Consider the following 25,084-nt stretch of genomic DNA (forward strand, 5'->3'; position numbering starts at 1 on the left):
ATTACCATAGACAGCAGATATCTGCGTCATTATCATAGACAGTAGATATCTGTGTCATTATCATAGACTGTAGATATCTGCGTCATTATCATAGACAGTAGATATCTGTGTCATTATCATAGACTGTAGATATCTGTGTCATTATCACAGACTGTAGATATCTGTGTCATTATCACAGACTGTAGATATCTGTGTCATTATCATAGACTGTAGATATCTGTGTCATTATCATAGACTGTAGATATCTGTGTCATTATCATAGACTGTAGATATCTGTGTCATTATCACAGACTGTAGATATCTGTGTCATTATCATAGACTGTAGATATCTGTGTCATTATCACAGACTGTAGATATCTGTGTCATTATCATAGACTGTAGATATCTGTGTCATTATCATAGACTGTAGATATCTGTGTCATTATCACAGACAGCAGATATCTGTGTCATTATCACAGACAGTAGATACATGTATCATTATCATAGACAGTAGATATCTGTGTCATTATCACAGACTGTAGATATCTGTGTCATTATCAGAGACAGTAGATATCTGTGTCATTATCATAGACAGTAGATATCTGTGTCATTATCACAGACAGTAGATATCTGTGTCATTATCACAGACAGCAGATATCTGTGTCATTATCACAGACAGTAGATATCTGTGTCATTATCACAGACAGTAGATAAATGTATCATTATCACAGACAGTAGATATCTGTGTCATTATCACAGACAGTAGATATCTGTGTCATTATCACAGACAGTAGATATCTGCGTCATTATCATAGACAGTAGATAAATGTATCATTATCACAGACAGTAGATATCTGTGTCATTATCATATACAGTAGATAAAGGTATCATTATCACAGACAGTAGATATCTGCGTCATTATCATAGACAGTAGATAAAGGTATCATTATCATAGACAGTAGATAAATGTATCATTATCATAGACAGTAGATAAATATATCATTATCACAGACAGTAGATAAATATATCATTATCACAGACAGTAGATAAATGTATCATTACCATAGACAGTAGATATCTGTGTCATTACCATAGACAGTAGATATCTGTGTCATTACCATAGACAGTAGATATCTGTGTCATTACATTCACAGACAGTAGTAACACTATATATACAAAAGTGGATTTGTCTATTTCAGCCACACCCGTTGCTGACAGGTGTATACAATCGAGATAAAACAGCCATGCAATCTCCATAGACAAACATTGGCGTTCTCTGGAGTTCTCTGGAGTGCGAGCTTTACACCACTCGACGCTTGGCATTGCACATGGTGATCTTAGGTTTGTGTGAAACTGCTCAACCATGGAAACCCATTTCATGAACCTTCTGACAAACAGTTATTGTGCTGACGTTGCTTCCAGAGTCAGTTTGGAACCCGGTAGGGAGTGCTGCAACTGAGGACAGACCATTTTTATGCTCTGTGCTTCAGCACTCGGCGGTCCCGTTCTGTGAGCTTGTGTGGCCTACCACTTCACGGCTGAGCCGTTGTTGCTCCTAGACGTTTCCACTTCACAATAACAGCACTTACAGTTGACCGGGGTCAGCTCTGGCAGGGCACAAATTTAACGAACTGAATTGTTGGAAAGGTGGCATCCTATGACGGTGCCACGTTGAAAGTCACAGAGCTATTCAGTACGGGCCATTCTACTGCCAATGTTTGTCTATGGAGATTGCATGGCGGTGTGCTCATTTTTATACAGCTGTCAGCAACGGGTGTGGCTGAAATAGCGGAATCCACCTATTTGAAGGGGTGTCCACATACTTTTGTATATATAGTGTATATATGGAGATAGTTTAGTGCCTAAGATAAGGGGTTAAATACAACAATATGAATAGTTTCCTGATCTATCTTCTATCTTTCAGATATTGGACAGACACTTCAGAACAAACTTCCTTTTGTTTCTGGGGGTCTATCTGTTGTTCAATGTAGTGAATCTGTTATTCAATGTGTTTCTATGGGCTAATAGCACTAAGGACTGTCTGTTATTCAATGTGTTTCTATGGGCTAATAGCAGTAAGGACTATCTGTTATTCAATGTGTTTCTAATAGCAGTAAGGACTATCTGTTATTCAATGTGTTTCTATTGGCTAATAGCAGTAAGGACTGTCTGTTATTCAATGTGTTTCTATGGGCTAATAGCAGTAAGGACTATTTGTTATTCAATGTGTTTCTATGGGCTAATAGCAGTAAGGACTGTCTGTTATTCAATGTGTTTCTATGGGCTAATAGCAGTAAGGACTATCTGTTATTCAATGTGTTTCTATGGGCTAATAGTAGTAAGGACTATCTGTTATTCAATGTGTTTCTATGGGCTAATAGTAGTAAGGACTATTTGTTATTCAATGTGTTTCTATGGGCTAATAGCAGTAAGGACTATCTGTTATTCAATGTGTTTCTATGGGCTAATAGTAGTAAGGACTATCTGTTATTCAATGTGTTTCTATGGGCTAATAGCAGTAAGGACTATCTGTTATTCAATGTGTTTCTAATAGCAGTAAGGACTATCTGTTATTCAATGTGTTTCTATGGGCTAATAGCAGTAAGGACTATCTGTTATTCAATGTGTTTCTATGGGCTAATAGCAGTAAGGACTGTCTGTTATTCAATGTGTTTCTATGGGCTAATAGCAGTAAGGACTATCTGTTATTCAATGTGTTTCTATGGGCTAATAGCAGTAAGGACTATCTGTTATTCAATGTGTTTCTATTGGCTAATAGCAGTAAGGACTATCTGTTATTCAATGTGTTTCTATGGGCTAATAGCAGTAAGGACTATCTGTTATTCAATGTGTTTCTATGGGCTAATAGCAGTAAGGACTATCTGTTATTCAATGTGTTTCTAATAGCAGTAAGGACTATCTGTTATTCAATGTGTTTCTATGGGCTAATAGCAGTAAGGACTATCTGTTATTCAATGTGTTTCTATGGGCTAATAGCAGTAAGGACTATCTGTTATTCAATGTGTTTCTAATAGCAGTAAGGACTATCTGTTATTCAATGTGTTTCTAATAGCAGTAAGGACTATCTGTTATTCAATGTGTTTCTATGGGCTAATAGCAGTAAGGACTATCTGTTATTCAATGTGTTTCTATTGGCTAATAGCAGTAAGGACTGTCTGTTATTCAATGTGTTTCTATTGGCTAATAGCAGTAAGGACTGTCTGTTATTCAATGTGTTTCTATGGGCTAATAGCAGTAAGGACTATCTGTTATTCAATGTGTTTCTAATAGCAGTAAGAACTATCTGTTATTCAATGTGTTTCTATTGGCTAATAGCAGTAAGGACTATCTGTTATTCAATGTGTTTCTATGGGCTAATAGCAGTAAGGACTATCTGATATTCAATGTGTTTCTATGGGCTAATAGCAGTAAGGACTATCTGTTATTCAATGTGTTTCTATGGGCTAATGCCAGTAAGGACTATCTGTTATTCAATGTGTTTCTATGGGCTAATAGCAGTAAGGACTATCTGTTATTCAATGTGTTTCTAATAGCAGTAAGGACTATCTGTTATTCAATGTGTTTCTATGGGCTAATAGCAGTAAGGACTATCTGTTATTCAATGTGTTTCTATGGGCTAATAGCAGTAAGGACTGTCTGTTATTCAATATGTTTCTATGGGCTAATAGCAGTAAGGACTGTCTGTTATTCAATGTGTTTCTAATAGTAGTAAGGACTATCTGTTATTCAATGTGTTTCTATGGGCTAATAGCAGTAAGGACTATCTGTTATTCCATGAGTTTCTATGGGCTAATAGCAGTAAGGACTATCTGTTATTCAATGTGTTTCTATGGGCTAATAGCAGTAAGGACTATCTGTTATTCCATGAGTTTCTATGGGCTAATAGCAGTAAGGACTATCTGTTATTCAATGTGTTTCTATGGGCTAATAGCAGTAAGGACTATCTGTTATTCCATGAGTTTCTATGGGCTAATAGCAGTAAGAACTATCTGTTGTTCTATATAGTGAATCTGTTATGCAAAGCATTTCTATAAAACAACCCCCCCCCCCACAAAATTTTACCAGGTCAGTTGACTGAGAACACGTTCTCGTTTGCAGCAACGACCTGGGGAATAGTTACAGGGGAGAGGAGGGGGATGAATGAGCCAATTGTAAACTGGGGATTATTAGGTGACCATGATGGTTTGAGGGCCAGATTGGGAATTTAGCCAGGACACCGAGGTTAACACCCCTACTCTTACAATAAGTGCCATGGGATCTTTAGTGACCACAGAGAGTCAGGACACCCGTTTAACGTCCCATCCGAAAGACAGCACCCTACACAGGGCAATGTCCCCATTCACTGCCCTGGGATATTATTATTTTTTAGACCAGAGGAAAGGGTGCCTCCTACTGGCCCTCCAACACCACTTCCAGCAGCATCTGGTCTCCCATCCAGGAACTGACCAGGACCAACCCTGCTTAGCTTCAGAGGACAGAGTGCCTCCTACTGTCCCTCCAACACCACTTCCAGTAGCATCTGGTCTCCCATCCAGGAACCCTGCTTAGCTTCAGAAGCAAGCCAGCAGTTGGATGCTTCTGACTCTAGAGGGTTAAACTGACATAGGAGATTTGAATAAAATACTAGAGTCGGACTCAGCTCAGGGGAGCGATTTGGACGGAGGTTTTCGACTCGGCTGACGAAGATTTATTTCTAGAAGGATTGGATCCCCTCTCAGATCTGTAAGTAAATTATTTTCATGACTTTATAAAGTTAATTTACTATATGTATTTAGTTTTTCATAAGTTGTCTGCTTTTTGTGCTTTGGATTTGGTTTCCATTGTCCTATGTTAACAAGTCATTTCAATGTTATATCATTCCCAAGTAGTTATTGTCTATGTTTCATATTAGTTCACTGTTTGCTGTTCTAAGTTTTATCCTTGTAACTTTGGCCACTAAAACTCCCTATTTTCTTTTTCAAGAGGTCTATGAAAAGTGGATGTAGAACAAGATGCTGTGAAAGGGAAATCTAATCATCTACACCTGAGATGTAAAAAGAACCGGACGCCATTTTGTAAATAGTTCAGCTTCTTTCTATTGGTGCACCTGTTTTAGTGAAGGACACGTGTGTAACCAAGTTTGTGTTTTTATATATATTTCTTTCTTCTTCTGTTGTTTTTATATATATTTCTTTCTTCTTCTGTTGTTTTTATATTGTTTTCTTTCTTCTTCTGTTGTTTTTATATTGTTTTTGTAACCAGGTTATTTGTATGTGTGACCAATACATTGGATATGCCTATAGGCTTAAACGTTCAGGCGGTTGAAAGAGAGGTTGAAAAACAAACGCTTCCATATCCCCTGTATGACCCCCGACACAACCACAATGTTTGAGAGAGGTTGGTGTTGTAGGAAATTGTTTTGCAAATATATAATAGCACTGGAATGATCTACTTTACAGACATGCCACTTTGGAAACTCTTTGGAAACATCCCGTGACCACATCTGATACCACTTATTAATAGTTGTTAGAAATTTGCATCCTGTAGCTCTAACTCCAAAAGGTTTTGGGACACTGTAAAGTCCATGGAGAGTAAGAGCACCTCCTCCCAGCTGCCCACTGCACTGAGGCCAGGAAACACTGTCACCACCGATAAATCCACGATAATCGAGAATTTCCAGAAGCATTTCTCTACGGCTGACCATGCTTTTCTCCTGGCTACCCCTACACGGTCAACAGCTCCGTACACCCCCACAGCAACTTACCCAAGCCTCCCCAGCTTCTCCTTCACCCAAATCCAGATAGCAGATGTTCTGAAAGAGCTGCAAAACCTGAACCCATACAAATCAGCCGGGCTAGACAATCTGGACCCTCTCTTTCTAAAATTATCTGCCATCATTGTTGCAACCCCTATTACCAGCCTGTTCAACCTCTCTTTCGTATCGTCTGAGATCCCCAAAGATTGGAAAGCTGCCGCGGTCATCCCCCTCTTCAAAGGGGGAGACACTCTAGACCCAAACTACTACAGACCTATATCTATCCTACCCTGCATCTCTAAGGTCTTCGAAAGCCAAGTTAACAAACAGATATTTCGAATCCCACCATACCTTCTCCGCTATGCAATCTGGTTTCCGAACTGGTCATGGGTGCACCTCAGCAACGCTCAAGGTCCTAAACGATATCATAACCGCCATCGATAAGAAACATTACTGTGCAGCCGTATTCATCGACCTGGCCAAGGCTTTCGACTCTGTCAATCACTGTATCCTTATCGGCAGACTCAACAGCCTTGGTTTCTCTAATGACTGCCTCGTCTGGTTCACCAGTATCTCTACTTGCACATTCATCATCTGCACATCCATCACTCCAGTGTTTAATTGCTATATTGTAATTACTTAGCCACCATGGCCTATTTATTGCCTTACCTCCCTAATCTAACTACATTTGCACACACTGTATATATGTATTCCATGTGTAACTCTGTGCTGTTGTTTGTGTCGCCCTGCTTTGCTTCATCTTGGCCAGGTCGCAGTTGTAAATGAGAACTTGTTCTCAACTGGCCTACCTGGTTAAATAAAGGTGTTCTCAACTAGCCTACCTGGTTAAATAAAGGTGAAATAAAATAAATAAAATATATCTATCAATCCCATTTTTTTCCTGATATTGTTCACATGTTGTGAGAGCCACCTGATGTGTTTCCTGTTCTAGTCATCAATAATTTACTTATAGCTTGTCAATGAAATATGACTTTCAAAATAAAAAAACATGGTTTATTTTGTGTGTGCTTGATCTTGTGTATTCTGAACTATTTAACTCCTGTCTCCCAGATATCTTCTTTCCAAAATATATCAAGTGTTGGCATGTCAGAATCATGTAATTACACATGAAGAGCAGTTAGTTTGGGGTATGTTTTTTTAGGTGGAAATCTACATTTGTCTCTGTGTTGAGGCCAGCTGTAGTGTCTCTGTGTTGAGGTCAGCTGTAGTGTCTCTGTGTTGAGGTCAGCTGTAGTGTCTCTGTGCTGTAGTGTCTCTGTGTTGAGGTCAGCTGTAGTGTCTCTGTGTTGAGGCCAGCTGTAGTGTCTCTGTGTTGAGGTCAGCTGTAGTGTCTCTGTGTTGAGGCCAGCTGTAGTGTCTCTGTGTTGAGGCCAGCTGTAGTGTCTCTGTGTTGAGGCCAGCTGTAGTGTCTCTGTGTTGAGGCCAGCTGTAGTGTCTCTGTGTTGAGGCCAGCTGTAGTGTCTCTGTGCTGTAGTGTCTCTGTGTTGAGGCCAGCTGTAGTGTCTCTGTGTTGAGGTCAGCTGTAGTGTCTCTGTGTTGAGGCCAGCTGTAGTGTCTCTGTGTTGAGGCCAGCTGTAGTGTCTCTGTGTTGAGGTCAGCTGTAGTGTCTCTGTGCTGTAGTGTCTCTGTGTTGAGGTCAGCTATAGTGTCTCTGTGTTGAGGTCAGCTGTAGTGTCTCTGTGTTGAGGCCAGCTGTAGTGTCTCTGTGTTGAGGCCAGCTGTAGTGTCTCTGTGTTGAGGTCAGCTATAGTGTCTCTGTGTTGAGGTCAGCTATAGTGTCTCTGTGTTGAGGTCAGCTATAGTGTCTCTGTGTTGAGGCCAGCTGTAGTGTCTCTGTGTTGAGGTCAGCTATAGTGTCTCTGTGTTGAGGTCAGCTGTAGTGTCTCTGTGTTGAGGCCAGCTGTAGTGTCTCTGTGTTGAGGCCAGCTATAGTGTCTCTGTGTTGAGGCCAGCTGTAGTGTCTCTGTGCTGTAGTGTCTCTGTGTTGAGGCCAGCTGTAGTGTCTCTGTGTTGAGGCCAGCTGTAGTGTTTCTGTGTTGAGGCCAGCTGTAGTGTCTCTGTGCTGTAGTGTCTCTGTGTTGAGGCCAGCTGTAGTGTCTCTGTGTTGAGGCCAGCTGTAGTGTCTCTGTGTTGAGGCCAGCTGTAGTGTCTCTGTGTTGAGGCCAGCTGTAGTGTCTCTGTGTTGAGGCCAGCTGTAGTGTCTCTGTGTTGTAGTGTCTCTGTGTTGAGGTCAGCTGTAGTGTCTCTGTGCTGTAGTGTCTCTGTGTTGAGGCCAGCTGTAGTGTCTGTGTTGAGGCCAGCTGTAGTGTCTGTGTTGAGGCCAGCTGTAGTGTCTCTGTGTTGAGGCCAGCTGTAGTGTCTCTGTGTTGTAGTGTCTCTGTGTTGAGGTCAGCTGTAGTGTCTCTGTGCTGTAGTGTCTCTGTGTTGAGGCCAGCTGTAGTGTCTGTGTTGAGGCCAGCTGTAGTGTCTCTGTGTTGAGGCCAGCTGTAGTGTCTCTGTGTTGAGGTCAGCTGTAGTGTCTCTGTGTTGAGGTCAGCTGTAGTGTCTCTGTGTTGAGGTCAGCTGTAGTGTCTCTGTGTTGAGGTCAGCTGTAGTGTCTCTGTGTTGAGGCCAGCTGTAGTGTCTCTGTGTTGAGGTCAGCTGTAGTGTCTCTGTGTTGAGGCCAGCTGTAGTGTCTCTGTGTTGAGGCCAGCTGTAGTGTCTCTGTGTTGAGGCCAGCTGTAGTGTCTCTGTGTTGAGGCCAGCTGTAGTGTCTCTGTGTTGAGGCCAGCTGTAGTGTCTCTGTGTTGAGGCCAGCTGTAGTGTCTCTGTGTTGAGGTCAGCTGTAGTGTCTCAGTGTTGTAGTGTCTCTGTGTTGAGGCCAGCTGTAGTGTCTCAGTGTTGTAGTGTCTCTGTGTTGAGGCCAGCTGTAGTGTCTCTGTGTTGTAGTGTCTCTGTGTTGAGGCCAGCTGTAGTGTTGCCTGGGTCGTGTGTGTGCTGCCTGGGTCGTGTGTGTGTTGCCTGGGTCGTGTGTGTGCTGCCTGGGTCGTGTGTGTGCTGCCTGGGTCGTGTGTGTGCTGCCTGGGTCGTGTGTGTGCTGTCTGGGTCGTGTGTGTGCTGCCTGGGTCGTGTGTGTGCTGCCTGGGTCGTGTGTGTGCTGCCTGGGTCGTGTGTGTGCTGCCTGGGTCGTGTGTGTGCTGCCTGGGTCGTGTGTGTGCTGCCTGGGTCGTGTGTGTGCTGCCTGGGTCGTGTGTGTGCTGCCTGGGTCGTGTGTGTGCTGCAGAGGGCTGCTCTGGTGTAACAGGTGCAGAGTGTAATAGTGAAAGGACTCTTTGTTTCTGAGATTCACCCTCCATGTATGGTAGGAAGGGACAGACAGTAGCACACACCTTTCAGCTCAGACCAGGGTGGGTGGGTGGGGGTGGGTGGTGGGTGGTAGGTGGTGGGTGGGTGGTGAGTTGAGGAGGCTTTACAAGCCAGTCATTCAGCAGACAGACAGGGAGGGCTAGGAGATGATTGGGGGAAGACGGGGAGGAGTGGGATGGGCTAGGAATATCAACATAAGGATGCTCAGCACCAATGTATCATACTATATATATAATGGGCAGGACTGAGGAGGTCTGGGGTTGACACCAATGTATCATACTATATATATAATGGGCAGGACTGGGCAGGTCTGGGGAGGTCTGGGGTTGACACCAATGACACATGGTTATGGTTTACAGGGGCCAACACAAATTGTTGTGTTGTATACTGTACTCTGTTGTGTTGTATACTGTACTGTACTGTGTTGTATACTGTACTGTGTTGTGTTGTATACTGTACTGTGTTGGATACTGTACTGTGTTCTGTTGTATACTGTACTGTGTTGTATACTGTACTGTGTTGTGTTGTATACTGTACTGTGTTGTGTTGTATACTGTACTGTGTTGTGTTGTATACTGTACTGTGTTGTATACTGTACTGTGTTGTGTTGTATACTGTACTGTGTTCTGTTGTATACTGTACTGTGTTGTGTTGTATACTGTACTGTGTTGTATACTGTACTGTGTTGTGTTGTATACTGTACTGTGTTCTGTTGTATACTGTACTGTGTTGGATACTGTACTGTGTTGTGTTGTATACTGTACTGTGTTCTGTTGTATACTGTACTGTGTGGTATACTGTACTGTGTTGTGTGGTATACTGTACTGTGTTGTGTTGTATACTGTACTGTGTTGTATACTGTACTGTGTTGTGTTGTATACTGTATTGTGTTGTGTTGTATACTGTACTGTGTTGTATACTGTACTGTGTTGTGTTGTATACTGTACTGTGTTGTGTTGTATACTGTACTGTGTTCTGTTGTATACTGTACTGTGTTGTATACTGTACTGTGTTGTGTTGTATACTGTACTGTGTTGTGTTGTATACTGTACTGTGTTGTGTTGTATACTGTACTGTGTTGTGTTGTATACTGTACTGTGTGGTATACTGTACTGTGTTGTGTGGTATACTGTACTGTGTTGTGTTGTATACTGTACTGTGTTGTGTTGTATACTGTACTGTGTTGTGTTGTATACTGTACTGTGTTGTGTTGTATACTGTACTGTGTGGTATACTGTACTGTGTTGTGTGGTATACTGTACTGTGTTGTGTTGTATACTGTACTGTGTTGTATACTGTACTGTACTGTGTTGTGTACTGTACTGTGTTGTATACTGTACTGTACTGTGTTGTATACTGTACTGTGTTGTATACTGTACTGTACTGTGTTGTATACTGTACTGTGTTGTATACTGTACTGTACTGTGTTGTATACTGTACTGTGTTGTGTTGTATACTGTACTGTGTTGTATACTGTGTTGTGTTGTATACTGTACTGTGTTGTATACTGTGTTGTGTTGTATACTGTACTGTGTTGTATACTGTACTGTGTTGTGTTGTATACTGTACTGTGTTGTATACTGTACTGTGTTGTGTTGTATACTGTACTGTGTTGTGTTGTATACTGTACTGTGTTGTATACTGTACTGTGTTGTATACTGTGTTGTGTTGTATACTGTACTGTGTTGTATACTGTACTGTGTTGTGTTGTATACTGTACTGTGTTGTATACTGTACTGTGTTGTGTTGTATACTGTACTGTGTTGTATACTGTACTGTGTTGTGTTGTATACTGTACTGTGTTGTGTTGTATACTGTACTGTGTTGTGTTGTATACTGTACTGTGTTGTATACTGTACTGTGTTGTGTTGTATACTGTACTGTGTTGTATACTGTACTGTGTTGTGTTGTATACTGTACTGTGTTGTGTTGTATACTGTACTGTGTTGTGTTGTATACTGTACTGTGTTGTGTTGTATACTGTACTGTGTTGTATACTGTACTGTGTTGTATACTGTACTGTGTTGTGTTGTATACTGTACTGTGTTGTATACTGTACTGTGTTGTGTTGTATACTGTACTGTGTTGTGTTGTATACTGTACTGTGTTGTGTTGTATACTGTACTGTGTTGTATACTGTACTGTGTTGTGTTGTATACTGTACTGTGTTGTGTTGTATACTGTACTGTGTTGTGTTGTATACTGTACTGTGTTGTGTTGTATACTGTACTGTGTTGTGTTGTATACTGTACTGTGTTGTATACTGTGTTGTGTTGTATACTGTACTGTGTTGTATACTGTACTGTGTTGTGTTGTATACTGTACTGTGTTGTATACTGTACTGTGTTGTGTTGTATACTGTACTGTGTTGTGTTGTATACTGTACTGTGTTGTATACTGTACTGTGTTGTATACTGTGTTGTGTTGTATACTGTACTGTGTTGTATACTGTACTGTGTTGTGTTGTATACTGTACTGTGTTGTATACTGTACTGTGTTGTGTTGTATACTGTACTGTGTTGTATACTGTACTGTGTTGTGTTGTATACTGTACTGTGTTGTGTTGTATACTGTACTGTGTTGTGTTGTATACTGTACTGTGTTGTATACTGTACTGTGTTGTGTTGTATACTGTACTGTGTTGTGTTGTATACTGTACTGTGTTGTGTTGTATTCTTTTTTGTGTTGTATTCTTTGTTGTATTGTGTGTTGTGTACTGTATTGTATACTGTGTGTTGTTGTGTACTATATTGTATACTGTGTGTTGTTGTGTACTATATTGTATACTGTGTTGTGTACTGTGTTGTAAAGTGTGTTGTGTACTAGGTTGTGTTGTATACTGTACTGTGTTGTATACTGTACTGTGTTGTGTTGTATACTGTACTGTGTTGTATACTGTACTGTGTTGTATACTGTACTGTGTTGTGTTGTATACTGTACTGTGTTGTGTTGTATACTGTACTGTGTTGTGTTGTATACTGTACTGTGTTGTGTTGTATACTGTACTGTGTTGTGTTGTATACTGTACTGTGTTGTGTTGTATACTGTACTGTGTTGTGTTGTATACTGTACTGTGTTGTATACTGTACTGTGTTGTGTTGTATACTGTACTGTGTTGTATACTGTACTGTGTTGTGTTGTATACTGTACTGTGTTGTGTTGTATACTGTACTGTGTTGTATACTGTACTGTGTTGTATACTGTACTGTGTTGTGTTGTATACTGTACTGTGTTGTATACTGTACTGTGTTGTGTTGTATACTGTACTGTGTTGTGTTGTATACTGTACTGTGTTGTATACTGTACTGTGTTGTGTTGTATACTGTACTGTGTTGTATACTGTACTGTGTTGTGTTGTATACTGTACTGTGTTGTGTTGTATACTGTACTGTGTTGTGTTGTATACTGTACTGTGTTGTGTTGTATACTGTACTGTGTTGTATACTGTACTGTGTTGTATACTGTACTGTGTTGTGTTGTATACTGTACTGTGTTGTATACTGTACTGTGTTGTGTTGTATACTGTACTGTGTTGTGTTGTATACTGTACTGTGTTGTATACTGTACTGTGTTGTGTTGTATACTGTACTGTGTTGTATACTGTACTGTGTTGTGTTGTATACTGTACTGTGTTGTGTTGTATACTGTACTGTGTTGTGTTGTATACTGTACTGTGTTGTGTTGTATACTGTACTGTGTTGTGTTGTATACTGTACTGTGTTGTATACTGTACTGTGTTGTGTTGTATACTGTACTGTGTTGTATACTGTACTGTGTTGTGTTGTATACTGTACTGTGTTGTATACTGTACTGTGTTGTGTTGTATACTGTACTGTGTTGTGTTGTATACTGTACTGTGTTGTGTTGTATACTGTACTGTGTTGTATACTGTACTGTGTTGTGTTGTATACTGTGTTGTGTTGTATACTGTACTGTGTTGTATACTGTACTGTGTTGTGTTGTATACTGTGTTGTGTTGTATACTGTACTGTGTTGTATACTGTACTGTGTTGTGTTGTATACTGTACTGTGTTGTATACTGTACTGTGTTGTGTTGTATACTGTACTGTGTTGTGTTGTATACTGTACTGTGTTGTGTTGTATACTGTACTGTGTTGTGTTGTATACTGTACTGTGTTGGATACTGTACTGTGTTGTGTTGTATACTGTACTGTGTTCTGTTGTATACTGTACTGTGTGGTATACTGTACTGTGTGGTATACTGTACTGTGTTGTGTTGTATACTGTACTGTGTTGTGTTGTATACTGTACTGTGTTGTATACTGTGTTGTGTTGTATACTGTACTGTGTTGTATACTGTGTTGTGTTGTATACTGTACTGTGTTGTATACTGTACTGTGTTGTGTTGTATACTGTACTGTGTTGTATACTGTACTGTGTTGTGTTGTATACTGTACTGTGTTGTGTTGTATACTGTACTGTGTTGTATACTGTACTGTGTTGTATACTGTGTTGTGTTGTATACTGTACTGTGTTGTATACTGTACTGTGTTGTGTTGTATACTGTACTGTGTTGTATACTGTACTGTGTTGTGTTGTATACTGTACTGTGTTGTATACTGTACTGTGTTGTGTTGTATACTGTACTGTGTTGTGTTGTATACTGTACTGTGTTGTGTTGTATACTGTACTGTGTTGTATACTGTACTGTGTTGTGTTGTATACTGTACTGTGTTGTGTTGTATACTGTACTGTGTTGTGTTGTATTCTTTTTGTGTTGTATTCTTTGTTGTATTGTGTGTTGTGTACTGTATTGTATACTGTGTGTTGTTGTGTACTATATTGTATACTGTGTGTTGTTGTGTACTATATTGTATACTGTGTTGTGTACTGTGTTGTAAAGTGTGTTGTGTACTAGGTTGTGTTGTATACTGTACTGTGTTGTATACTGTACTGTGTTGTGTTGTATACTGTACTGTGTTGTATACTGTACTGTGTTGTATACTGTACTGTGTTGTGTTGTATACTGTACTGTGTTGTGTTGTATACTGTACTGTGTTGTGTTGTATACTGTACTGTGTTGTGTTGTATACTGTACTGTGTTGTGTTGTATACTGTACTGTGTTGTGTTGTATACTGTACTGTGTTGTATACTGTACTGTGTTGTGTTGTATACTGTACTGTGTTGTATACTGTACTGTGTTGTGTTGTATACTGTACTGTGTTGTGTTGTATACTGTACTGTGTTGTATACTGTACTGTGTTGTATACTGTACTGTGTTGTGTTGTATACTGTACTGTGTTGTATACTGTACTGTGTTGTGTTGTATACTGTACTGTGTTGTGTTGTATACTGTACTGTGTTGTATACTGTACTGTGTTGTGTTGTATACTGTACTGTGTTGTATACTGTACTGTGTTGTGTTGTATACTGTACTGTGTTGTGTTGTATACTGTACTGTGTTGTGTTGTATACTGTACTGTGTTGTGTTGTATACTGTACTGTGTTGTATACTGTACTGTGTTGTATACTGTACTGTGTTGTGTTGTATACTGTACTGTGTTGTATACTGTACTGTGTTGTGTTGTATACTGTACTGTGTTGTGTTGTATACTGTACTGTGTTGTATACTGTACTGTGTTGTGTTGTATACTGTACTGTGTTGTATACTGTACTGTGTTGTGTTGTATACTGTACTGTGTTGTGTTGTATACTGTACTGTGTTGTGTTGTATACTGTACTGTGTTGTGTTGTATACTGTACTGTGTTGTGTTGTATACTGTACTGTGTTGTGTTGTATACTGTACTGTGTTGTGTTGTATACTGTACTGTGTTGTATACTGTACTGTGTTGTGTTGTATACTGTACTGTGTTGTATACTGTACTGTGTTGTGTTGTATACTGTACTGTGTTGTATACTGTACTGTGTTGTGTTGTATACTGTACTGTGTTGTGTTGTATACTGTACTGTGTTGTGTTGTATACTGTACTGTGTTGTATACTGTACTGTGTTGTGTTGTATACTGTGTTGTGTTGTATACTGTACTGTGTTGTATACTGTACTGTGTTGTGTTGTATACTGTGTTGTGTTGTATACTGTACTGTGTTGTATACTGTACTGTGTTGTGTTGTATACTGTACTGTGTTGTATACTGTACTGTGTTGTATACTGTACTGTGTTGTGTTGTATACTGTACTGTGTTGTGTTGTATACTGTACTGTGTTGTGTTGTATACTGTACTGTGTTGGATACTGTACTGTGTTGTGTTGTATACTGTACTGTGTTCTGTTGTATACTGTACTGTGTGGTATACTGTACTGTGTGGTATACTGTACTGTGTTGTGTTGTATACTGTACTGTGTTGTGTTGTATACTGTACTGTGTTGTGTTGTATACTGTACTGTGTTGTGTTGTATACTGTACTGTGTTCTGTTGTATACTGTACTGTGTGGTATACTGTACTGTGTGGTATACTGTACTGTGTTGTGTTGTATACTGTACTGTGTTGTGTTGTATACTGTACTGTGTTGTGTTGTATTCTTTGTTGTATTGTGTGTTGTGTACTGTATTGTATACTGTGTGTTGTTGTGTTGTGTTGTATACTGTACTGTGTTGTATACTGTACTGTGTTGTGTTGTATACTGTACTGTGTTGTATACTGTACTGTGTTGTGTTGTATTCTTTGTTGTATTGTGTGTTGTGTACTGTATTGTATACTGTGTGTTGTTGTGTACTATATTGTATACTGTGTGTTGTTGTGTACTATATTGTATACTGTGTTGTGTTTTGTACTGTGTTGTAAAGTGTGTTGTGTACTAGGTTGTGTTGTATACTGTACTGTGTTGTATACTGTACTGTGTTGTATACTGTACTGTGTTGTGTTGTATACTGTACTGTGTTGTAAAGTGTGTTGTGTACTAGGTTGTGTTGTATTCTGTGTTGTGTTGTATACTGTACTGTGTTGTAAAGTGTGTTGTGTACTAGGTTGTGTTGTATTCTGTGTTGTGTTGCGCACTGTTTTGTGCTTTATTCTGTGTTGTATACAGTGTTGTTCTGTAAACTGTGTGGTATTGTATTCTGTGTGGTGTTGTAATCTGTGTTGTACTTTATGTTGTGTTATGCTGTCCTGTCTCCTCTCCCCAGACCCTGCTGGCTAAGGCCCTGTATGATAACATAGCCGAGTGCAGTGATGAGCTGGGCTTCAGGAAGGGAGACGTGGTTACAGTGCTGCAACAGGAAGTAGAAGGGAGCTGTGGTTGGTGGATGTGCTTTCTGTCTGGACGACAGGGCCTGGCCCCAGCCAATCGCCTGCAGCTCCTACCACTGGCCCCACCCCAGACCCCGGCTCAGACCCAGGTATGACTGGGTTTAATATTTTCCTGGTAATGTACAAATGTTCCATCCGAAAAATGAATCACTATTCTCCCGAGTAACCCGGTATTTCCAGCCAAAACAGGAAGTGTCATACAAAAGCATTATAAAGCATGTAAATAGGCGTCTGGATTAATGAACGTCTGGATTAGTGAACGTCTGGATTAGTGAACATCTGGATTGGTGAACGTCTGGATTAGTGAACGTCTGGATTGGTGAACGTCTGGATTAGTGAACGTCTGGATTAGATTACAGAATGATTGGAAATTCAAGCCTGATGCAACCTGAGTCTGATGAGACAAAAATTAAAAACATTTCATGAGCACTACTAAGATTAATAATGAGCAGTGATACTATCCAGAGTAGTGATACTATCTAGAGTAGTGATACTATCCAGAGTAGTGATACTATCCAGAGTAGTGATACTATCTAGAGTAGTGATACTATCCAGAGTAGTGATACTATCTAGAGTAGTGATACTATCCAGAGCAGTGATACTATCCAGAGTAGTGATACTATCCAGAGTAGTGATACTATCCAGAGCAGTGATACTATCCAGAGTAGTGATACTATCAGAGTAGTGATACTATCCAGAGTAGTGATACTATCCAGAGCAGTGATACTATCCAGAGTAGTGATACTATCCAGAGCAGTGATACTATCCAGAGCAGTGATACTATCCAGAGTAGTGATACTATCCAGAGTAGTGATACTATCCAGAGCAGTGATACTATCCAGAGTAGTGATACTATCAGAGTAGTGATACTATCAGAGTAGTGATACTATCAGAGTAGTGATACTATCCAGAGCAGTGATACTATCCAGAGTAGTGATACTATCCAGAGCAGTGATACTATCCAGAGTAGTGATACTATCCAGAGTAGTGATACTATCCAGAGTAGTGATACTATCCAGAGTAGTGATACTATCCAGAGTAGTGATACTATCAGTGGTACTATCCAGAGTAGTGATACTATTAGAGCAGTGATACTATCCAGAGTAGTGATACTATCTAGAGTAGTGATACTATCCAGAGTAGTGATACTATCCAGAGTAGTGATACTATCCAGAGTAGTGATACTATCAGAGTAGGTATACTAGCAGTGATACTATCCAGAGCAGTGATACTATCCAGAGTAGTGATACTATCCAGAGTAGTGATACTATCCAGAGTAGTGATACTATCCAGAGTAGTGATACTATCGGAGCAGTGATACTATCCAGAGTAGTAATACTATTAGAGCAGTGATACTATTAGAGTAGTGATACTATCCAGAGTAGTGATACTATCCAGAGTAGTGATACTATCTAGAGTAGTGATACTATCAGAGCAGTGATACTATTAGAGTAGTGATACTATCCAGAGAAGTGATACTATCCAGAGTAGTGATACTATCCAGAGTAGTGATACTATCAGAGCAGTGATACTATCCAGAGTAGTGATACTATCCAGAGTAGTGATACTATCAGAGCAGTGATACTATTAGAGTAGTGATACTATCCAGAGTAGTGATACTATCCAGAGTAGTGATACTATCTAGAGTAGTGATACTATCAGAGCAGTGATACTATCAAGAGCAGTGATTCTATCAGAGCAGTGATACTACCCAGAGAAGTGATACTAGCAATGATACTCTCAGAGCAGTGATACTATCCAGAGAAGTGATACTAGCAAGGATACTCTCAGAGCAGTGATTATATCCAGAGCAGTGATACTATTAGAGCAGTGATACTATTAGAGCAGTGATACTATCCAGAGTAGTGATACTATCCAGAGTAGTGATACTATCCAGAGTAGTAATACTATTAGAGCAGTGATACTATTAGAGCAGTGATACTATCCAGAGTAGTGATACTATCCAGAGTAGTGATACTATCCAGAGTAGTAATACTATCAGAGTAGTGATACTATCAGAGCAGTGATACTATTAGAGCAGTGATACTATTAGAGTAGTGATACTATCCAGAGTAGTGATACTATCCAGAGTAGTAATACTATCCAGAGTAGTGATACTATCCAGAGTAGTGATACTATTAGAGCAGTGATACTATCCAGAGCAGTGATACTATCTAGAGCAGTGATACTATCCAGAGCAGTGATACTATCCAGAGTAGTGATACTAGCAGTGATACTATCCAGAGCAGTGATACTATTAGAGCAGTGATACTATTAGAGCAGTGATACAATCCAGAGCAGTGATACTATCAGAGCAGTGATACTATCAGAGCAGTGATACTATCCAGAGTAGTGACACTAGCAGTGATACTATCAGAGCAGTGATACTATCTAGAGTAGTGATACTAGCAGTGATACTATTAGAGCAGTGATAATATCAGAGCGGTGATACTTTCCAGAGTAGTGACACTAGCAGTGATACTATCAGAGCAGTGATACTATCAGAGCAGTGATACTTTCCAGAGTAGTGACACTAGCAGTGATACTATCCAGAGCAGTGATACTATCCAGAGTAGTGATACTATCAGAGCAGTGATACTATCAGAGCAGTGATACTATCCAGAGTAGTGACGCTAGCAGTGATACTATCAGAGCAGTGATACTATCTAGAGTAGTGATACTAGCAGTGATACTATTAGAGCAGTGATAATATCAGAGCGGTGATACTATCCAGAGTAGTGATACTATTAGAGTAGTGATACTTTCCAGAGCAGTGATACTATTAGAGTAGTGATACTATCCAGAGTAGTGATACTATCCAGAGTAGTGATACTATCTAGAGTAGTGATACTATCCAGAGTAGTGATACTATCAGAGTAGTGATACTATCTAGAGTAGTGATACTATCAGATCAGTGATACTATCCAGAGCAGTGATACTATCAAGAGCAGTGATACTATCCAGAGCAGTGATACTAATAGAGCAGTGGTTCTATCTAGAGCAGTGATACTATTAGAGCAGTGATACTATCCAGAGTAGTGATACTATTAGAGTAGTGATACTATCCAGAGCAGTGAACTAGTCAGAGCAGTGATACTATCAGAGTAGTGATACTATCCAGAGTAGTGATACTTTCCAGAGTAGTGATACTATTAGAGCAGTGATACTATCCAGAGTAGTGATACTATTAGAGTAGTGATACTATCAGTGATACTATCCAGAGTAGTGATACTATCAGAGTAGTGATACTATTAGAGCAGTGATACTATCCAGAGTAGTGATACTATCAGAGTAGTGATACTATCCAGAGTAGTGATACTATCCAGAGTAGTGATACTATTAGAGTAGTGATACTATCCAGAGTAGTGATACTATCCAGAGTAGTGATACTATCCAGAGTAGTGATACTATTAGAGCAGTGATACTATCCAGAGCAGTGATACTATCCAGAGTAGTGATACTATCCAGAGTAGTGATACTATTAGAGCAGTGATACTATCCAGAGTAGTGATACTAGCAGTGATACTATCCAGAGCAGTGATACTATTAGAGCAGTGATACTATTAGAGCAGTGATACAATCCAGAGCAGTGATACTATCAGAGCAGTGATACTATCAGAGCAGTGATACTATCCAGAGTAGTGACACTAACAGTGATACTATCAGAGCAGTGATACTATCTAGAGTAGTGATACTATCCAGAGTAGTGATACTATCCAGAGTAGTAATACTATCAGAGTAGTGATACTATTAGAGCAGTGATACTATTAGAGCAGTGATACTATTAGAGCAGTGATACTATCCAGAGTAGTGATACTATCCAGAGTAGTGATACTATCCAGAGTAGTAATACTATTAGAGCAGTGATACTATCCAGAGTAGTGATACTATTAGAGTAGTGATACTATCCAGAGCAGTGAACTAGTCAGAGCAGTGATACTATCCAGAGAAGTGATACTAGCAAGGATACTCTCAGAGCAGTGATTATATCCAGAGCAGTGATACTATTAGAGCAGTGATACTATTAGAGCAGTGATACTATCCAGAGTAGTGATACTATCCAGAGTAGTGATACTATCCAGAGTAGTAATACTATCAGAGTAGTGATACTATTAGAGCAGTGATACTATTAGAGCAGTGATACTATTAGAGCAGTGATACTATCCAGAGTAGTGATACTATCCAGAGTAGTGATACTATCCAGAGTAGTAATACTATTAGAGCAGTGATACTATTAGAGCAGTGATACTATCCAGAGTAGTGATACTATCCAGAGTAGTGATACTATCCAGAGTAGTAATACTATCAGAGTAGTGATACTATCAGAGCAGTGATACTATTAGAGCAGTGATACTATTAGAGTAGTGATACTATCCAGAGTAGTGATACTATCCAGAGTAGTAATACTATCCAGAGTAGTGATACTATCCAGAGTAGTGATACTATCCAGAGTAGTGATACTATTAGAGCAGTGATACTATCCAGAGTAGTGATACTAGCAGTGATACTATCCAGAGCAGTGATACTATTAGAGCAGTGATACTATTAGAGCAGTGATACAATCCAGAGCAGTGATACTATCAGAGCAGTGCTACTATCAGAGCAGTGATACTATCCAGAGTAGTGACACTAACAGTGATACTATCAGAGCAGTGATACTATCTAGAGTAGTGATACTATTAGAGCAGTGATACTATCCAGAGTAGTGATACTATTAGAGTAGTGATACTATCCAGAGCAGTGAACTAGTCAGAGCAGTGATACTATCCAGAGAAGTGATACTAGCAAGGATACTCTCAGAGCAGTGATTATATCCAGAGCAGTGATACTATTAGAGCAGTGATACTATTAGAGCAGTGATACTATCCAGAGTAGTGATACTATCCAGAGTAGTGATACTATCCAGAGTAGTAATACTATCAGAGTAGTGATACTATTAGAGCAGTGATACTATTAGAGCAGTGATACTATTAGAGCAGTGATACTATCCAGAGTAGTGATACTATCCAGAGTAGTGATACTATCCAGAGTAGTAATACTATTAGAGCAGTGATACTATTAGAGCAGTGATACTATCCAGAGTAGTGATACTATCCAGAGTAGTGATACTATCCAGAGTAGTAATACTATCAGAGTAGTGATACTATCAGAGCAGTGATACTATTAGAGCAGTGATACTATTAGAGTAGTGATACTATCCAGAGTAGTGATACTATCCAGAGTAGTAATACTATCCAGAGTAGTGATACTATCCAGAGTAGTGATACTATCCAGAGTAGTGATACTATCCAGAGTAGTGATACTATTAGAGCAGTGATACTATCCAGAGCAGTGATACTATCCAGAGTAGTGATACTATCCAGAGTAGTGATACTATTAGAGCAGTGATACTATCCAGAGTAGTGATACTAGCAGTGATACTATCCAGAGCAGTGATACTATTAGAGCAGTGATACTATTAGAGCAGTGATACAATCCAGAGCAGTGATACTATCAGAGCAGTGATACTATCAGAGCAGTGATACTATCCAGAGTAGTGACACTAGCAGTGATACTATCAGAGCAGTGATACTATCTAGAGTAGTGATACTATTAGAGCAGTGATACTATCCAGAGTAGTGATACTATTAGAGTAGTGATACTATCCAGAGCAGTGAACTAGTCAGAGCAGTGATACTATCCAGAGAAGTGATACTAGCAAGGATACTCTCAGAGCAGTGATTATATCCAGAGCAGTGATACTATTAGAGCAGTGATACTATTAGAGCAGTGATACTATCCAGAGTAGTGATACTATCCAGAGTAGTGATACTATCCAGAGTAGTAATACTATCAGAGTAGTGATACTATTAGAGCAGTGATACTATTAGAGCAGTGATACTATTAGAGCAGTGATACTATCCAGAGTAGTGATACTATCCAGAGTAGTGATACTATCCAGAGTAGTAATACTATTAGAGCAGTGATACTATTAGAGCAGTGATACTATCCAGAGTAGTGATACTATCCAGAGTAGTGATACTATCCAGAGTAGTAATACTATCAGAGTAGTGATACTATCAGAGCAGTGATACTATTAGAGCAGTGATACTATTAGAGTAGTGATACTATCCAGAGTAGTGATACTATTAGAGCAGTGATACTATCCAGAGTAGTGATACTAGCAGTGATACTATCCAGAGTAGTAATACTATCAGAGTAGTGATACTATTAGAGCAGTGATACTATTAGAGCAGTGATACTATTAGAGCAGTGATACTATCCAGAGTAGTGATACTATCAGAGTAGTGATACTATTAGAGCAGTGATACTATTAGAGCAGTGATACTATTAGAGCAGTGATACTATCCAGAGTAGTGATACTATCCAGAGTAGTGATACTATCCAGAGTAGTAATACTATTAGAGCAGTGATACTATTAGAGCAGTGATACTATCCAGAGTAGTGATACTATCCAGAGTAGTGATACTATCCAGAGTAGTAATACTATCAGAGTAGTGATACTATCAGAGCAGTGATACTATTAGAGCAGTGATACTATTAGAGTAGTGATACTATCCAGAGTAGTGATACTATCCAGAGTAGTAATACTATCCAGAGTAGTGATACTATCCAGAGTAGTGATACTATTAGAGCAGTGATACTATCCAGAGTAGTGATACTAGCAGTGATACTATCCAGAGCAGTGATACTATTAGAGCAGTGATACTATTAGAGCAGTGATACAATCCAGAGCAGTGATACTATCAGAGCAGTGATACTATCAGAGCAGTGATACTATCCAGAGTAGTGACACTAACAGTGATACTATCAGAGCAGTGATACTATCTAGAGTAGTGATACTATTAGAGCAGTGATACTATCCAGAGTAGTGATACTATTAGAGTAGTGATACTATCCAGAGCAGTGAACTAGTCAGAGCAGTGATACTATCCAGAGAAGTGATACTAGCAAGGATACTCTCAGAGCAGTGATTATATCCAGAGCAGTGATACTATTAGAGCAGTGATACTATTAGAGCAGTGATACTATCCAGAGTAGTGATACTATCCAGAGTAGTGATACTATCCAGAGTAGTAATACTATCAGAGTAGTGATACTATTAGAGCAGTGATACTATTAGAGCAGTGATACTATTAGAGCAGTGATACTATCCAGAGTAGTGATACTATCCAGAGTAGTGATACTATCCAGAGTAGTAATACTATTAGAGCAGTGATACTATTAGAGCAGTGATACTATCCAGAGTAGTGATACTATCCAGAGTAGTGATACTATCCAGAGTAGTAATACTATCAGAGTAGTGATACTATCAGAGCAGTGATACTATTAGAGCAGTGATACTATTAGAGTAGTGATACTATCCAGAGTAGTGATACTATCCAGAGTAGTAATACTATCCAGAGTAGTGATACTATCCAGAGTAGTGATACTATCCAGAGTAGTGATACTATCCAGAGTAGTGATACTATTAGAGCAGTGATACTATCCAGAGCAGTGATACTATCCAGAGTAGTGATACTATCCAGAGTAGTGATACTATTAGAGCAGTGATACTATCCAGAGTAGTGATACTAGCAGTGATACTATCCAGAGCAGTGATACTATTAGAGCAGTGATACTATTAGAGCAGTGATACAATCCAGAGCAGTGATACTATCAGAGCAGTGATACTATCAGAGCAGTGATACTATCCAGAGTAGTGACACTAGCAGTGATACTATCAGAGCAGTGATACTATCTAGAGTAGTGATACTATTAGAGCAGTGATACTATCCAGAGTAGTGATACTATTAGAGTAGTGATACTATCCAGAGCAGTGAACTAGTCAGAGCAGTGATACTATCCAGAGAAGTGATACTAGCAAGGATACTCTCAGAGCAGTGATTATATCCAGAGCAGTGATACTATTAGAGCAGTGATACTATTAGAGCAGTGATACTATCCAGAGTAGTGATACTATCCAGAGTAGTGATACTATCCAGAGTAGTAATACTATCAGAGTAGTGATACTATTAGAGCAGTGATACTATTAGAGCAGTGATACTATTAGAGCAGTGATACTATCCAGAGTAGTGATACTATCCAGAGTAGTGATACTATCCAGAGTAGTAATACTATTAGAGCAGTGATACTATTAGAGCAGTGATACTATCCAGAGTAGTGATACTATCCAGAGTAGTGATACTATCCAGAGTAGTAATACTATCAGAGTAGTGATACTATCAGAGCAGTGATACTATTAGAGCAGTGATACTATTAGAGTAGTGATACTATCCAGAGTAGTGATACTATTAGAGCAGTGATACTATCCAGAGTAGTGATACTAGCAGTGATACTATCCAGAGCAGTGATACTATTAGAGCAGTGATACTATTAGAGCAGTGATACAATCCAGAGCAGTGATACTATCAGAGCAGTGATACTTTCCAGAGTAGTGACACTAGCAGTGATACTATCCAGAGCAGTGATACTATCCAGAGTAGTGATACTATCAGAGCAGTGATACTATCAGAGCAGTGATACTATCCAGAGTAGTGACGCTAGCAGTGATACTATCAGAGCAGTGATACTATCTAGAGTAGTGATACTAGCAGTGATACTATTAGAGCAGTGATAATATCAGAGCGGTGATACTATCCAGAGTAGTGATCCTATCAGAGTAGTGATACTATTAGAGTAGTGATACTTTCCAGAGCAGTGATACTATTAGAGTAGTGATACTATCCAGAGTAGTGATACTATCCAGAGTAG

The 25,084-nt window shown here is 39.5% G+C and overlaps 1 protein-coding gene across 3 annotated transcripts in view; it reads left to right on the plus strand.

The window, feature by feature from the left end:
* Positions 1-25,084, plus strand: part of cass4 (Cas scaffold protein family member 4) — a 148,431-nt gene that overhangs the window by 38,737 nt on the left and 84,610 nt on the right. For all 3 annotated transcript variants that reach the window (XM_065004741.1, XM_065004743.1, XM_065004739.1), the window contains one exon: positions 16,207-16,419. In XM_065004741.1, the coding sequence (XP_064860813.1) occupies positions 16,327-16,419 (93 nt within the window). In that variant the 5' untranslated portion in view covers positions 16,207-16,326. The remainder of the gene's footprint in view (positions 1-16,206; positions 16,420-25,084) is intronic.

This window comes from Oncorhynchus nerka, linkage group LG2 (genome assembly GCF_034236695.1).
Source record: "Oncorhynchus nerka isolate Pitt River linkage group LG2, Oner_Uvic_2.0, whole genome shotgun sequence".
In the NCBI taxonomy this organism is placed as follows: Eukaryota; Metazoa; Chordata; class Actinopteri; order Salmoniformes; family Salmonidae; genus Oncorhynchus; species Oncorhynchus nerka.